The sequence below is a fragment of the Lampetra planeri genome, chromosome 73 (genome assembly GCF_965212315.1).
Source record: "Lampetra planeri chromosome 73, kcLamPlan1.2.h2, whole genome shotgun sequence".
Lineage (NCBI taxonomy): Eukaryota > Metazoa > Chordata > Hyperoartia > Petromyzontiformes > Petromyzontidae > Lampetra > Lampetra planeri.
Window position 1 is genome coordinate 1487874 of NC_136178.1, and position 16923 is coordinate 1504796.

The following is a 16923-nucleotide window of genomic DNA, read 5'->3' on the forward strand; positions in this document are numbered from 1 at the left end:
ATAATGTCTAATAGTGTATTGTTTTACATTGCTCTGTTTTTTCTTTTTAACCTTTTCTTGTTTCATAGTGTGTAATGGCAGAGATTAGGGATTCATAAAGTACAACGCAATCATTTAAACAGAAATCTATGCATTGTTATATGAAGACAAGTCCAGATTTCGTGGCCAAGGTTTAGCAAATTGTTTTTATTAACATAGCATCGCAATTATTATTTTTTAAGAAGATTTTTATAACAATACATTGGAGGGGCATATTTGATTATTATAATTATTATAACAAATTATAATTATTATAACATTATATTTATAACATATTATAATTATTATAACATATTACGTGTCAATGAGAGATTTGGAGGTTTGGTGACTGCACAGAAAGAGAGCACACTTAATCAAACAAACTATGTAAAAGTTTTGAAATGTAATGCAATGCAACACCGAGTTTGTCAACACACAATTAATGCATAGCCTGGCTGATTACGTTCTTCCAAAGATTGCTAAACTAAGCGAGATAATTAAAGCAAATGCGATCAGGCGAGGGCAGGAGGCAAGGCCCCGCGTTGTAAAGTTCCAACCTGGACATCGCTTCCATGCTCGCTGCTACTCAATTGACATCCCAACAAGAGAAAGAGCGAGGCTCTACCTCGGTACACAACAACAACCACAACTACCACCACAACCACCGCAACCACAACAACCACCACCACCATCATCATCACCACCATAACCACCACCACAACCACCACCACAACAGCACCACAACAACCACCACCACAACACCACCACAACCACCACCACCATCACCATCATCACCACCACCATCACAACAACCACCACAACCATCACCACAACCACCACAACAACCACTACAACCACCACCAACACGATGAAAATTTCTCACCTCGGATTTCAGTTCACACGCGGAGCGGCAACTTCCAGCTACCTCGCGACGCCACGCGGCAGCAGACCGTGACGTCACTTCCGGGGTACAAGACAGTCCCCTCGGACATCGAGCGGCTCTGTAACTTATAAACATGCCTGGAAGCCCTCATATCTTCAAAATGAATGTGAACCCAAAACTCCGAGCACACAATTTCAGCTGTCTGGCTACAAAAGGAATATTTATGAAAGCTAAATTCAGCTGACAGAGCAAAGGGTGTTGAAAATAATACTATTTGTGTTATGCAAAAATGCATAAATTAATGTTCAATCGCAACTTAGAGGTGTGAAGCCAGCCAGGCTCACAATGTCCTTGAATGCTGGGATGAACAGATCTGACTTCAGCTGCATGTGTGTGCTGTGTTAACTTCTTGACTGTTTCCATTCTTACAAAGAGTTCCAGAGGAAAACAAAAAACAAACTACAGCTTTGATATAACCTCCCTGTTCAATAGAGTTAATAGACTTTACTGCAAACACAAACTTTAGACTGTCACACACTGGCATGGTTAACAGGTGGTGGTGTATTAATGCTTCCTTACTCCACCAAGAAATTAATTGAGGATCAATCAACATCGCCGAGGCTGCGTGTCACTCTCTCTCTCCTCGTGGTGAGATGTTAACTACCTGGCATACAGGAAGTCGTGGGTTCGATCCCAACCCTGATGCTGGCTGTATATTTGGAGTTTGCGTGTCTCTCCCTGTGGTCGCGATACCCCGGTTGTCCCCACTCTACATGCAGAGAGTGAACACCACCAGGTGTCTAGAGTGAACACCGCCACATGTCTAGAGTGACCACCGCCACGCATCTAGTGTGACCACCGCCACACGTCTACAGTGAAAACCGCCACGCGTCTAGAGTGAACACCGCCACGCGTCTAGAGTGACCACCGCCACGCACCTACAGTGAACACCGCCACGCGTCTAGAGTGAACACCACCAAGCGTCTAGAGTGAATACCGCCACGCTATTGACAAGCCCCACCTTGTTATTGTTGTTGTGGGCAGGTCGCTTCTGGAAACAAGAGCGGTATAGCAGCTCAAGCAGGCGTGGCCTGGTAAAAAATGGAAAAAAACTGTGAATATTTAAAATAAAACAAAGTTACAAAGTAGCGAGCCAGGTGCAGAGAAATTTAAACTTAAGCAAGACACTCTTTGGTTATTTCGGTAAAGTCACGTAGAAAAAGTAAATAAATTAAATTATAGCATACGATGTTTCGATTGCAACACAAGCAATCATCATCAGGTACAAATTAAAGAGAAAACAAACCCAGTAAACTTAGAAATGTAATGCAATACAACACAGGCTCGGGTAACATAACCGTCAACACCCCACATGTTGATAACGTTCTTCCAAAGATTGCTCAATTTGAGAAAGAAACAAAACACAGACAAGGAGACACATAGACAGACACATAAGCAGAGAGAGATGACACAAAGACACAGAGAGAGACACACACACATAGACACACAGAGAGAGATGACAGAGAGACACACAGAGAGACACACACACACATAGGCACATAGAGAAACAACACTTCTGTGTCGAGGCCTTAAATAGAGAGAGGGGGGGTGTAGAGAAATTAGCATGTCAATGCAAGGCCGTAGCCATGGAGTCAACATTGGGGGAGACCAAATATTCCAGGGGGTCTGGGGTCCCCCCTCCAGAAAAATATCTAAATTTGAAAACTCATTTCCTGCCATTTCCTCCCTAAAATCTTTTTAAAAATTCACTAACACATGGGATGGGATTTTTTTTATTTGATACAATGTATAATAGTGTATTGTCATACATTGCTCTGTTTTTTTCTTTTTTACCTTTTTTTGTTTCAAAGTATGTAATGGCAGGGATTAGGGATTCATGAAGTACAACGCAATCATGTAAACAGAAATCTATGCATTGTTATATGAAGACAAGTCCAGATTTCGTGGCCAAGGTTTAGCAAATTGTTGTTTTTATTAACATAGCATCGCAAATATTATTTTTTTAAATGTTTTTATAGCAATATATTGGGGGAGGGGGGTGGGGGTGACATTTTTAGCATATTTGATTATTATAATTATTATAACATAGTATAATTATTATAACACATAATTATATCTTAATTTAAAGCTTTCGTGACTGCAGGGATTCATATTCTTGGTTCTTTCGGTAAAGTCACGTAGAAGGGAAATAATAAAATAAAACGTGACTTTACCTAAAGAACCAAGAATATATATTATAATTAGTATAAAATATTATAATTATTATAACATTATAATTATTATAACATATTATAATTAGGGCCTTGTGTCAGTGAGAGATTTGGAGGTTTGGTGACTGCAGTAGAGGACACAGAGAGAGAGAGAGCACACTTAATCAAACAAACTTTGTAAAAGTTTGGAAATGTAATGCAATGCAACACCGAGTTTGTCAACACACAATTAATGCATCGCCTGGCTGATTACGTTCTTCCAAAGATTGCTAAACTAAGCGAGATAATTGAAGCAAACGCGATCAGGCGAGGGCAGGAGGCAAGGCCCCGCGTTGTAAAGTTCCAACCTGGACATCGCTTCCATGCTCGCTGCTACTCAATTGACATCCCAACGAGAGAAAGAGCGAGGGTCTACCTCGGTACACAACAACCACCACAACTACCACCACAACCACCGCAACCACAACAACCACCACCACCATCATCACCACCACCACAACGACCACCACAACAACCACCACAACCCCACCACAACAACCACCACCACAACACCACCACAACCACCACCACCATCATCACCACCACCACCACAACAACAAGCACCACAACCATCACCACAACCACCACCACAACAACCACCACCACAACACCACCACAACAACCATCACCACAACCACCACTACAACCACCACCACAACCACCACCACCATCATCACCACCACCACCACAACAACCACCACAACCACCACCACAACAACCACTACAACCACCACCACCACCACGATGAAAATTTCTTACCTCGGATTTCAGTTCACACGCGGAGCGGCAACTTCCAGCTACCTCGCAACGCCACGCGCAGCAAGCCGTGACGTCACTTCCGGGGTACAAGGCACTCCTTTCCGCAATGAGCGGCTCTGTAACTTAAATAAATTATGTAAATGAGCCCGGCTCACACGTGGAGGGATGGAGCACGGATGCTGAACACGGCGCAATAAACTCGCGACGACTTTCACGAAAACCTTATGTTAATGAGCCGCCACTCACCGGCGGTGGGTGACATGACGTCGCTAGCGAGGCACACCGCCCCCAGGCGTTTGACGCCGATGAGGTCACGCTGCGCGGTGACGTCAGAGAGCGGGGTCGGAGTTCAAGTTTGTTTACAGGAGGGGAGCGGCAGTTTCGATTTAAAGCTTTCGTGACTGCAGGGATTCATCTTCTTGGTTCTTTCGGTAAAGTCACGTAGAAGGGAAATAATAAAAATAAAACAATAAAATAATTCTCACGACGTTTCGGCCACAACGCAAGCAGCCGTCCTCAGGTGGAGAACAGGTCTGTCGAGAAGACAGTCTGAATGAATGGGGTGTGTCATTCAGACTCTGTCTTCTTGACAGACCTGTTCTCTACCTGAGGACGGCTGCTTGCGTTGTGGCCGAAACGTCGTGAGAATTATTTTATTATGTTTAATTTTTATTATTTCCATTCTACGTGACTACCGAAAGAACCAAGAAGAAGGGGAGTGGCAGTGTCGTGGTGAGCGCTGCGCTCCGCACCGAACAGCCGAGTTCCATTCCCGCTCGTGGCCAACACCGCCAGTGACGACTTTCCGAACCGGTCCTGAGCCTCCCCTACGTTGACTCAGCCTCAAACGAGTACCCGGTGCGGTGTGTCAACATTGCCACTGGGGAGACAAAGACGGCCGGGCGTGGTGCTGGCCACCCACCCCCTCGTGTGCCGTCCCACCCTTAATAGGTGCTCGCTAACAGCACTTGCCCCTACAGTCTGTTGCCTCCCTATCGCCGGAACCACTCCAGTGGGGATCTGTCTGCAGATGTGGCTCATGTCAGGCAGAGATTGCAACCAGGATGTCCGTTGTCAACAGGTGCAGTCACAAGAGAGGCGTCGGCCCAGCTGCAGACTCACGACTTGATGGATCTTGGGAGGGAAGATGAGCTGCTGGATTTTGGTGGCAGCAATGGAAGCCAGGACAGCAAACTTTAAATTTGCCACAGGTAGCACAAGTTATACTGGTTGGAACCTCCTGGTTACACCAGCCCACAGGGAATTATTGTGTCCGTCCGTCCGTCGAGCACGGAGGGGCTGGATGGGGAGGGAGGGGCTGGGTGGGGAGGGGAGGGTGGGGAGGGGAGGGGGTGGGTGGGAAGGGAGGGGCTGGGTGGGAAGGGGAGGGGCTGGGTGGGGAGGGGCTGGGAGGGGAGGGTGGGGAGGGGCTTGATGGGGAGGGGAGGGTGGGGAGGGGCTGGGTGGGGAGGGTGGGGAGGGGCTGGTGGGGAGGGTGGGTTGGGGCAGGGTGGCGAAGGGTTGGTCACCCCGTGGTGCCCTTGTAAAACTCAGCGTTTAACCTACTCACGCCGGCTTGTGCCCTCCCTCACAGTCGGGCATATTTGCGGAATACACCACGCCGTACACCACGCCGCCGTTGACCCTGGCCATTGACCGAGCAACCCAACGTTCCTACCAGCTCCCTCCGCAGGAATGTGTTTCTGTTCATTTCCCATCACAACGACGGCAACAAGGGAATAACCTAAGAGTTAAATATTACCGCTTGATAGAATAAATTTTCCTTCACTTGCACTAAGTGGAGTGGAATTTACTGTTACGTTGCACAATGTTGAACAAATTGTGATAACCTTGTGACCTTTACAACTGACACACCGCCCTAAACAAGACGTATATTTTTTATCTTGTTCAAGGGTTATTAAAGGCCCGAACATTACAACTCTGTGTGCGGTTTTTTTTGTGCGTTGATATGCAAATTCCATTGTCAAGGCGCCCTCCTCTAACCCAGCTTAAATATACGCTGCCAAGTTTGGTGGTGTTCATTCAGACGTTGTCTTTAAGACAGACCTGTTCTTCACCTGAGGACGGCTGCTTGCGTTGTGGCCGAAATGTGTTTTATTTTTTTATTATTGCCCTTCTACGTGACTTTACCGAAAGAACCAAGAAGATGAATCCCTGCAGTCACGAAAGCTTTCAATCAAAATCTTTAGAAATAGTTTTAAACAATCCAGGACGGTTTGCTTTCATGGAAACATTCCAACTGTGATTGCATTTGTTTGGGATGTCCCCGCGGCAGTCGAGGTTTTTGGCAATGATCTGCAGGGATGGTGCGTTTCCGTTCCTAGCCGCGAGGGAATATCCTTGTTACTGCGCCGTCCGTTAGCGTTGGTTCACGTTCGGAGTAGTGAGGAAGCCCGCTTATCTTGCTTATGTTGTTGAGTTGCGTCGGCAATAAACCCAAAGGGCAACCTTACCCGGTAAATACAGTAAACCATCTAGTAAACCACTGTAGTCTTCGTTCCTGCAATGAAGGAATAACAAAGCTACACCAACTCTCTCCCGAAGCCCTCTTCTGGCTCGCAGACCTCGACATTTTCATTTATCTCATAAACATATTGCAAGATTTGGAGTTAATTGTAATATGGTGCCACCTAGTGGCGATACAGCACAGGCGAGTCTTTTAAGTAAACGGACGGCAAAGCTGAGTTATAGATTCATGTTCATCATCATGACACTGGTCAACAACAAAAAATGTTTTTTTCTGGCCTGGACTTTTGCAGCTGTTTTAGACTAATTTCAGGGTGCGGATTCCAAATCTGAAGCTTTCGTGACTGCAAGGAATCATATTCTTTACCGAAAAAACCTAAGAATATCTATCACATCTCATTTTATGCTATCGGCATACCCCATTTTCATTGATTTTACCCGAAATTAACTCTGTCACTTATGATTGCAAGTTGTTGCGAGTCAGTGACTGCTTTAGTGTTAAGATATGGTGCTGTATTTTTAGGATAGTGTGTTTATAATATAATTTTATGTAGATATCCATATTTATTTAATATTTTTCTTCTGCAGTTTTTATTGAAAACGCAATATTTGATATCTCAAAAACCTGATGTGATAGACAAAAACTGATACCAGATTTGGAATCAGCACCCCAAAATTACATTAACACCGTTGGAATACCTTATGCCAGAAAAAGTGTGTTGACCAGTGAATTATCAACCATAATTAAATCCAATGCTGGATGGAGGCCTCTCCAAGCTGTCATCATCAAATTTTCTTGCAATGCAACAATCCACTGAGCACCTGCATACGAGCTGATTTCAGAGCTCTCCATCTTTGATCTTTAAAGGTGCATTTGAAATTGTTTTTATACTCCTACTGATGCTCCTGCTGTTGTGGAGTGACTCATGCAGCCAGCTATGGCTACAGGGTTTGGTGGAACATGTTTTTTGTTGTTTATTGTGAAATTTCGGTCACAGTTCCTATGATCACTGTTACATGCTTATGGCGATTTCAAAAAGATTTTTGGTTTAGCCATGTTTGTTTGTTGTAGTACTGTGTTAGAATGATGGCTTTAATCTAAGTTGTCTTGTGGTTGTTGTTGTTTGACTTGCATCCCACTGGGATTTTTGCACAGCGTTGGTGTACGGTGCTTTTTTTCTGGAAGACTTTGCAGTTTTTCCCTGGATTTTTCTGTTTGCGCATAGTTACTTTGAGATGTTTTCTTGTTCATGTTTTTGTTTTTTATTTGTTGCGGTTGCACCCGATTCAAGAGCCGAATGGCTCACAGGGCTATACCAAATCAATGAAAATGAAATTAAACTGTTAAGACTATATGGGAGATCTTTCTGTTTGTGTTAGGTGCTCACTAACAGCACTTGCCCCTACAGTCTGTCCAGGCTATATGGGGGATCTTTGTCTTAGGTGCTCACTAACAGCACTTGCCCCTACAGTCTGTCCAGGCTATATGGGGGATCTTTGTCTTAGGTGCTCACTAACAGCACTTGCCCCATCATTCTTTGCAGGCTATACGGGGGATCTTTGTGTTTGTGTTAGGTGCTCGCTAACAGCACTTGCCCTGACATTCTGCCCACGCTATACGGGGGATCTTTGTGTGTTGGGAGCAAGATTGAGTCGCGTGTAGTCGTGGGAGTTGAACGGGCGCCTGCTGCTACTGACAGTCGTTGACTCCGGTGGGACAGACGCTGATAGACAGACACACACAGACAGACAAGACAGGCGGACAGACACAGACAAGACGCACACAGAGACAGAGAAAGATACACAGAGACGACATAGAGACACAGGCAGAGAGAGAGACACAGATGCGAACAGAGAGATGTTGAATCGAACACACTGAACTCGCTCCATTGAATGAGATTCCTCGATCTTTGCCCATCCCCGGAAGTCGTTCTAGTTTCTATTTCATTGTGTGTGATGTGAACGTGTAAGTAATGTGGGATATCGATGTACACGGATATGAACAAGATCAGCAGACAAGACGTCTTTCATACTTCTTGGTTCTTTCAGTAAAGTCACGTAGGTAGAAAAAATAACAAAATAATTAATACATCACGACGTTTCGATCGCTACACAAGCGGTCGTCCTCAGGCGAAAACATCCAGACATTGTCGCGGCAGAAGTCACGTGAGCTACGGCACGTGACAAAGATAAGGTGACCCCCCTCCCCCCACCGTGGCTCGCCTCGCTCAGCTGAGCATTGTTTTAATGCGGTGGGCTCACGCGAAATAGATTTCTGTCAGACGAAGTTAGTTTGAAAACCCACGGGCGATACTCTTTCATATAAGTGTACAACTTCGTGACGAACGCTGCACGTTCGGTCGCTTTCATGCAGGGGGCGCTGTAAACCTACGCGCCCCCTGCATGAACGACGGAGGCACAGGGCCAGACGTCCAATCGCGTTGGAATCGATCTGCAGACGGCGGTCTTCTGGCACGGCCAGCTCTGTGTCGCCTCATCTCGATCCCGCGATCCCAAGCAGGTGAAAGTCCGAATCGAACCAAATCCCCGGCAAGGCAATCTACTTCACGACGAGAGAAAATTCACACGAAATATCTTTTTCAATTAAGTCTTCTAGATATACAATTATATCAGCTTTTAATGAAGAAATACAATTATCAAATTCAAAACATAATACAATTCAAAGTTGTTTCATTTTCAAACTTCAAAACAGAGCATTTGGAGCTTGCGTGGATGCGTTGTTCGTGTTGTCAACATCCAGACGTTAATCAGCAAAGACCATTTCTCGTCCTAATTCGACAAAATCTACGTCAACACGTAATACAAAATTATAATTCGTGTTGTAGAGAATGTATCTTCTCTACGTGTAACTTTTTAGTGGTATGCCTTGTAACTGATGAATGATCCGAGTGTGCTCGCTATTTCAAAGACAATGAGTTGCTCCAGAGGCAGACGCTTCCTGAAAACACAAAAATACCCTTTGGCCTGTATCACAACAACAATGAGTCTCACCCGAGTGATCTGTACAGGTTACTTGCCAAACATACACTTTGTCCTAACATCACTTAATCAATGTTTGACCCTTATAGACAAAATGTTACATGTACACACACAATCAGACAAGTATTCAGTCTAAATTATTGACAGGCATATTAACAAAATTGAATTACTGCACTAGGTTACATCGCATTAACAAGAAGCTAATTTGAAAAATATGCAAAATCTGCTTAAGTGTATGTACAACACAACTAATGCACCATTCAAAACGAGTAGGCCATTGCATGCTGGCGTCAGGGTCAAAAATATCAAATTCTAAGCATTACCTACAAACTCCACAACTGAGATGCCACATCAACCATCGCCCCCTAATGACAGGCTCTTGTTCACATGCAGGCCGGTGCAGGGCCACCACCTTGTGCCACACAGGGGCAGCTGCTACTTGGGGATGCTCTTCGAGTGTTTGAAAAGAGATACGATACAAAACTCCGAGTTGCCAGAGGCGATTAAGCAAGCAATATATAAATGCAATTATGATAACATAGTGAATGCTTGGGAGCTTATTGTCTCTCTCTCCTGGTTAGAGATCTACCCAACCCACAGGTCCACAAAGACTGGCTGCTCTTACCCTGCAGATTGAACCTATGAACTGAGTGTTCAACTTTACATTCTTGTCATTAAAGGCCTGTGACAAAGGAGCATCTATTGGAGTGACATCGTCTCTGGCTTACGCATCTTCCGGGTCTCCATTTGACTTTGTATTGTCTCGGAGGAAGTCCACCCACACCTCCACTTCCACTAACTGCTGGGAGTTGCCTCGCTCTGCCTCACAGTCAGAATTCTCCTCCTGCTTCACGTTGCCTCCATCGATGTGAAGGTCCGATTTTGGAGTTGAATCTTCATCTTCACATTTTAACTTCACTTCTTCGCTCTTCACCATCACTTCTTCACATTTCACCTTCACCTCTTCATATTTCACCTCAATACCTTTAAAAGTGTCCAAGCTGGGATTTTCTTCCGGTTCTTGTTTGATGAGGGATAGGTTAATTGCGGCACTTTGACTTTCACAAGCTGATTTCAGACTCCACTCCTTGTGGATCTTCTGATGCTTGCGTGATCTCTGGTGTATTTGAAGATTTGGTGAAAGTGTAAACGCCTTCTCTCCCGTGTGTGTTTTCTGGTGTGTTACAAGAGTAGATGACTGTGCAAACGCCTTCCCACACACATTGCAATTGAGGGGGTTCTCTCCTGTGTGTGTTCTCTGGTGTTTTACAAGATTTGATGAATCTGCAAACGCCTTCCCACACACACTGCACTTGAAGGGTTTCTCTCCCGTGTGAGTTCTCTGGTGTGCTACAACAGTAGATGAACGTGCAAACGACTTCCCACACACACTGCACTTGAAGGGTTTCTGTCCCGTGTGTGTTCTCTGGTGTACATGAAGAGAAGATAAATCTGAAAACGCCTTCCCGCACGGAGTGCACCTGAAGGGTTTCTCTCCCGTGTGTGTTCTCTGGTGTGTTACAAGAGTAGATGACTGTGAAAACGCCTTCCCACACACACTGCACATGAAAGGTTTCTCTCCTGTGTGAGTTCTCTGGTGCCGTGTCAAATTTGAAGGACAATCCGTGCTGTATGCACACCGGTCGCATGGATGCCTTTTTGCACCTAAACGTGCCGAGTGCCTTTGCTCCATCAGACCAATTCTGCAGAGGAAGCGACAGCTGCAGAAAGAGAAAAACTTATATCCACACCATCTACACATCAGTATCAATACATATACACAGTAACACGTGACTTACACGTCTATACTTATTCATATATTTATGATAGCGTGAAAAAGTGTCCCAAATTCATCACACGGGCTGTTATGACACACAATGAGAGGGCAAATGGTCATAAACATGCCTGGAAGCCCTCGTATCTTCAAAATGAATGTTAACCCAAAACTCCGAGCACACAATATTGGTTGTCTGACTTCAAAATAAATGTTTATGAAAGCTAAATTCAGCTGACATAGCAAAGGGTGTTGAAAATAATAATATTTGTGTTATGCACAAATGCATAAATGAATGTTCAATCGCAACTAAGAGGTGTAAAGCCAGGCACAGATGTCCTTGATTGCCGTGATGAACAGTTCCGACTTAAGCTGCTGCACGTGTGCTGTGATAACATCCTGACTTCATTCTTACAAAGAGTTCCAGAGGAAAACAAAAATATTTTTGATATAACGTCCGTGCTCAATAGAGTTAATAGACTTTACTGCAAACACAAACTTGACACTGTCACACACTCAGAGGCTGGGCCAGGATTTTCAGGTAGGGAGGGGGGCAACCCCTCCAGTAATGAAAAATGATAGTTGTTAGTAAGTAAGGAGTTGTTAGTAAGTAAGGAGTTGTTAGTAAGCAAGGACTTGTCCCTTGCTTTTTATTCGACGCGTGTGATCGGCATTGCGCTCGCTGAACGTGATGCCTTCAGGGAAGTCGTGTCCTGTAGACGCAACTGCGCACAATTCTGTGAGTCGCTTGCAACTGCTTTGCCGTTACTTATTGCCAATTATGGACTTGGACTGTTGTCCTCTCATAAAGTCCCTGGCACGTAATAATATGCCACACGGTGGCGGTGGGGGTTGCAAAATGCCCATTTATCTTATATATATCTGAAAAGGAAATGTGTGAAAACGTGTGTCTGTTCTAAATGTTTAGCATACTTCCCAACATGCTACACACTTGAAATTTGGCACGTGGATAGGTTCCATACTGTACACAATGTAAAAAGTATAAAAATAGACTTTTGTATTTTTGGGGGGGGGGGGGGTAAATGACCATAAAGTATGTGGTGTCAACCCGCATCACAACTGAGTTAAGCGGTCTGCAATGCTTACCCCTACCATATGGCTCTTCGCGCGCCGTACTTCTACAGCTGTTCAGTGTGTCGGGAGATTTTAGGTGGCGCTTCCCTCCAGGCCGATGAAGTCATTGGCTTCTCGGAGTTTCAATACATATCCGTGCGAAGAACAGGTACAACTGCTATCTTAAATATAAAGCAGAAATTACATCTGTTTGTTTGTGTGAAGCAGCAAAAACTCTCCAACGCTGAGCTCTGGCGTCATGAAATTTTCACAGCTTATGCCGTCTGGAATTTCTAAGCGAACGCGACTATTTTCAACTCGCCACATCATTCCCTTCCCAAGATGCCAAAATCGACCTTCCGTAGAAGTGGATTAAGGTTGAATACCCTTGAGTGAAAACATCCGATTTAGGTAAATTGATGTGTTTCGGCTTTTTTCTTTCTTGCAAGCATCAATTTTTTTCAGGGTGTTTCAGTGAAAGATAAGGGAATATGAAATTTGAAATTTATCCAAGACAAGAATCCAAGTCCCAGGCGAAGCCGGGTAGTGAAGCTAGTTACTAATAAACCCCAATGATCCGATCTAAATTATGGATTTCGATCAGATCTTTGGGGGGACACGTGCCACCCTACCCTCAATTGCTCCACCACTGTCACACACTGGCATGGTTCACAGGTGGTGGTGTGTCCAGACCCACACCTGGCCACCTTCACCTGCTCAGTTTTAATGCTTCCTCACTCCACCAAGTAATTCATTGAGGATCAATCAACACAGCCGAGACTGCGTGTCTCTCTCTCTCTCTCCCCGTGGTGGCGTTGATTTCCTTCCCGATCCCCGGGTTTCCCCTCCACATGTAGAGAGTGAACACCACCACGCGTCTAGAGTGAACACCGCCACGCGTCTAGAGTGAACACCGCCACACGTCTAGAGTGAACACCGCCACGCGTCTAGAGTGAACACCGCCACGCGTCTAGAGTGAACACCGCCACGCGTCTAGAGTGAACACCGCCACGCTGTTGACAAGCCTCACCTTCTTCTTGGTTTTTTCGGTAAAGTCACGTAGAAGGGAAGTAATAAAATAATAAAAATAAAACATAATAAAACAATTCTCACGACGTTTCGGCCACAACGCAAGCAGCCGTCTTCAGGTGAAGGATGAGAACCTGTCAAGCTGGGAGCTTATATATAAGCTGAGTTGGGGGGTGTAAGAAGAGCGCCTTAACAAAGGGATGTGCATATCAAGAGGCGCCTCTTGATATGCAGCTTGACAGGTTATCATCCTTCACCTGAAGACGGCTGCTTGCGTTGTGGCCGAAACGTCGTGAGAATTGTTTTATTATGTTTTATTTTTTTTATTTTATTACTTCCCTTCTACGTGACTTTACCGAAAAAACCAAGAAGATGAATTCCTGCAGTCACGAAAGCTTTAAATCGAAATTTAAGCCTCACCTTGTTGTTGTTGTTGTGGGCAGGTCGCTTCTGGAAACAAGAGTGGTACAGCAGCTCAAGCAGGTGTGGCCTGTTAAAAAAAATGCAAAAAAACTGTGAATATTTAAAATAAAAACCAAGTTACAAAGTAGCGAGCCAGGTGCAGAGAAATTAAAACTTAAGCAAGAAACTCTTTGGTTATTTCAGTAAAGTCACGTAGAAAAAAAAAATTAATTAAATTATAGCATACGACATTACGATTGCAACACAAGCAATCATCATCAGGTACAAATTAAAGAGAAAACAAACCCAGTAAACTTAGAAATGTAATGCAATACCACAGAGTCGGGTAACATAACAGTCAACACCCCACCTGGTTGATTACGTTCTTCCAAAGATTTCTCAATTTGAGAGAGAGACAAAACACAGACAAAGAGACACATAGACAGACATAAGCAGAGAGAGATGACACAAAGACACACAGAGAGAGACACACACATAGGCACACAGAGAGAGATGACAGAGAGACACACAGAGAGAGACACACACACATAGGCACATAGAGAAACAACACTTCTGTGTCGAGGCCTTAAATAGAGAGAGAGGAGGGGGTAGAGAAATTAGCATGTCAATGCAAGGCTGTAGCCATGGAGTCAACATTGGGGGGGACCAATTCTTCCAGGGGGTCTGGGGTCCCCCCCCCAGAAAAATATCTAAATTTGAAAACTAATTTCCTGCCATATCCTGACTTAAATATGTTTTAAAGTTCACTAACACATGGGATGCAATTTGTCTTTATTCTTTACAATAATGTCTAATAGTGTATTGTATTACATTGCTCTGTTTTTTCTTTTTTACCTTTTCTTGTTTCATAGTGTGTAATGGCAGAGATTAGGGATGCATAAAGTACAACGCAATCATATAAACAGAAATCTATGCATTGTTATATGAAGACAAGTCCAGATTTCGTGGCCAAGGTTTAGCAAATTGTTTTTATTAACATAGCATCGCAATTATTATTTTTTAAGAAGATTTTTATAACAATACATTGGAGGGGCATATTTGATTATTATAATTATTATAACAAATTATAATTATTATAACATTATAATTATAACATATTATAATTATTATAACATATTACGTGTCAATGAGAGATTTGGAGGTTTGGTGACTGCACAGAAAGAGAGCACACTTAATCAAACAAACTATGTAAAAGTTTTGAAATGTAATGCAATGCAACACCGAGTTTGTCAACACACAATTAATGCATAGCCTGGCTGATTACGTTCTTCCAAAGATTGCTAAACTAAGCGAGATAATTAAAGCAAATGCGATCAGGCGAGGGCAGGAGGCAAGGCCCCGCGTTGTAAAGTTCCAACCTGGACATCGCTTCCATGCTCGCTGCTACTCAATTGACATCCCAACAAGAGAAAGAGCGAGGCTCTACCTCGGTACACAACAACAACCACAACTACCACCACAACCACCGCAACCACAACAACCACCACCACCATCATCATCACCACCATAACCACCACCACAACCACCACCACAACAGCACCACAACAACCACCACCACAACACCACCACAACCACCACCACCATCACCATCATCACCACCACCATCACAACAACCACCACAACCATCACCACAACCACCACAACAACCACTACAACCACCACCAACACGATGAAAATTTCTCACCTCGGATTTCAGTTCACACGCGGAGCGGCAACTTCCAGCTACCTCGCGACGCCACGCGGCAGCAGACCGTGACGTCACTTCCGGGGTACAAGACAGTCCCCTCGGACATCGAGCGGCTCTGTAACTTATAAACATGCCTGGAAGCCCTCATATCTTCAAAATGAATGTGAACCCAAAACTCCGAGCACACAATTTCAGCTGTCTGGCTACAAAAGGAATATTTATGAAAGCTAAATTCAGCTGACAGAGCAAAGGGTGTTGAAAATAATACTATTTGTGTTATGCAAAAATGCATAAATTAATGTTCAATCGCAACTTAGAGGTGTGAAGCCAGCCAGGCTCACAATGTCCTTGAATGCTGGGATGAACAGATCTGACTTCAGCTGCATGTGTGTGCTGTGTTAACTTCTTGACTGTTTCCATTCTTACAAAGAGTTCCAGAGGAAAACAAAAAACAAACTACAGCTTTGATATAACCTCCCTGTTCAATAGAGTTAATAGACTTTACTGCAAACACAAACTTTAGACTGTCACACACTGGCATGGTTAACAGGTGGTGGTGTATTAATGCTTCCTTACTCCACCAAGAAATTAATTGAGGATCAATCAACATCGCCGAGGCTGCGTGTCACTCTCTCTCTCCTCGTGGTGAGATGTTAACTACCTGGCATACAGGAAGTCGTGGGTTCGATCCCAACCCTGATGCTGGCTGTATATTTGGAGTTTGCGTGTCTCTCCCTGTGGTCGCGATACCCCGGTTGTCCCCACTCTACATGCAGAGAGTGAACACCACCAGGTGTCTAGAGTGAACACCGCCACATGTCTAGAGTGACCACCGCCACGCATCTAGTGTGACCACCGCCACACGTCTACAGTGAAAACCGCCACGCGTCTAGAGTGAACACCGCCACGCGTCTAGAGTGACCACCGCCACGCACCTACAGTGAACACCGCCACGCGTCTAGAGTGAACACCACCAAGCGTCTAGAGTGAATACCGCCACGCTATTGACAAGCCCCACCTTGTTATTGTTGTTGTGGGCAGGTCGCTTCTGGAAACAAGAGCGGTATAGCAGCTCAAGCAGGCGTGGCCTGGTAAAAAATGGAAAAAAACTGTGAATATTTAAAATAAAACAAAGTTACAAAGTAGCGAGCCAGGTGCAGAGAAATTTAAACTTAAGCAAGACACTCTTTGGTTATTTCGGTAAAGTCACGTAGAAAAAGTAAATAAATTAAATTATAGCATACGATGTTTCGATTGCAACACAAGCAATCATCATCAGGTACAAATTAAAGAGAAAACAAACCCAGTAAACTTAGAAATGTAATGCAATACAACACAGGCTCGGGTAACATAACCGTCAACACCCCACATGTTGATAACGTTCTTCCAAAGATTGCTCAATTTGAGAAAGAAACAAAACACAGACAAGGAGACACATAGACAGACACATAAGCAGAGAGAGATGACACAAAGACACAGAGAGAGACACACACACATAGACACACAGAGAGAGATGACA

At 44.3% G+C, this 16923-nt stretch overlaps 1 protein-coding gene across 1 annotated transcript; it reads right to left on the bottom strand.

Annotated features, from left to right (window-relative positions):
* Window positions 1-9033: 9033 nt before the first annotated feature.
* LOC144737721 (uncharacterized) lies at window positions 9034-11134 on the bottom strand. The gene has a single exon (XM_078620572.1). It carries the CDS (start codon window positions 11108-11110, stop codon window positions 10142-10144), a length of 969 nt encoding a protein of 322 aa, XP_078476698.1. The 5' UTR covers window positions 11111-11134; the 3' UTR covers window positions 9034-10141.
* Between the last annotated feature and the right edge of the window lie 5789 nt (window positions 11135-16923).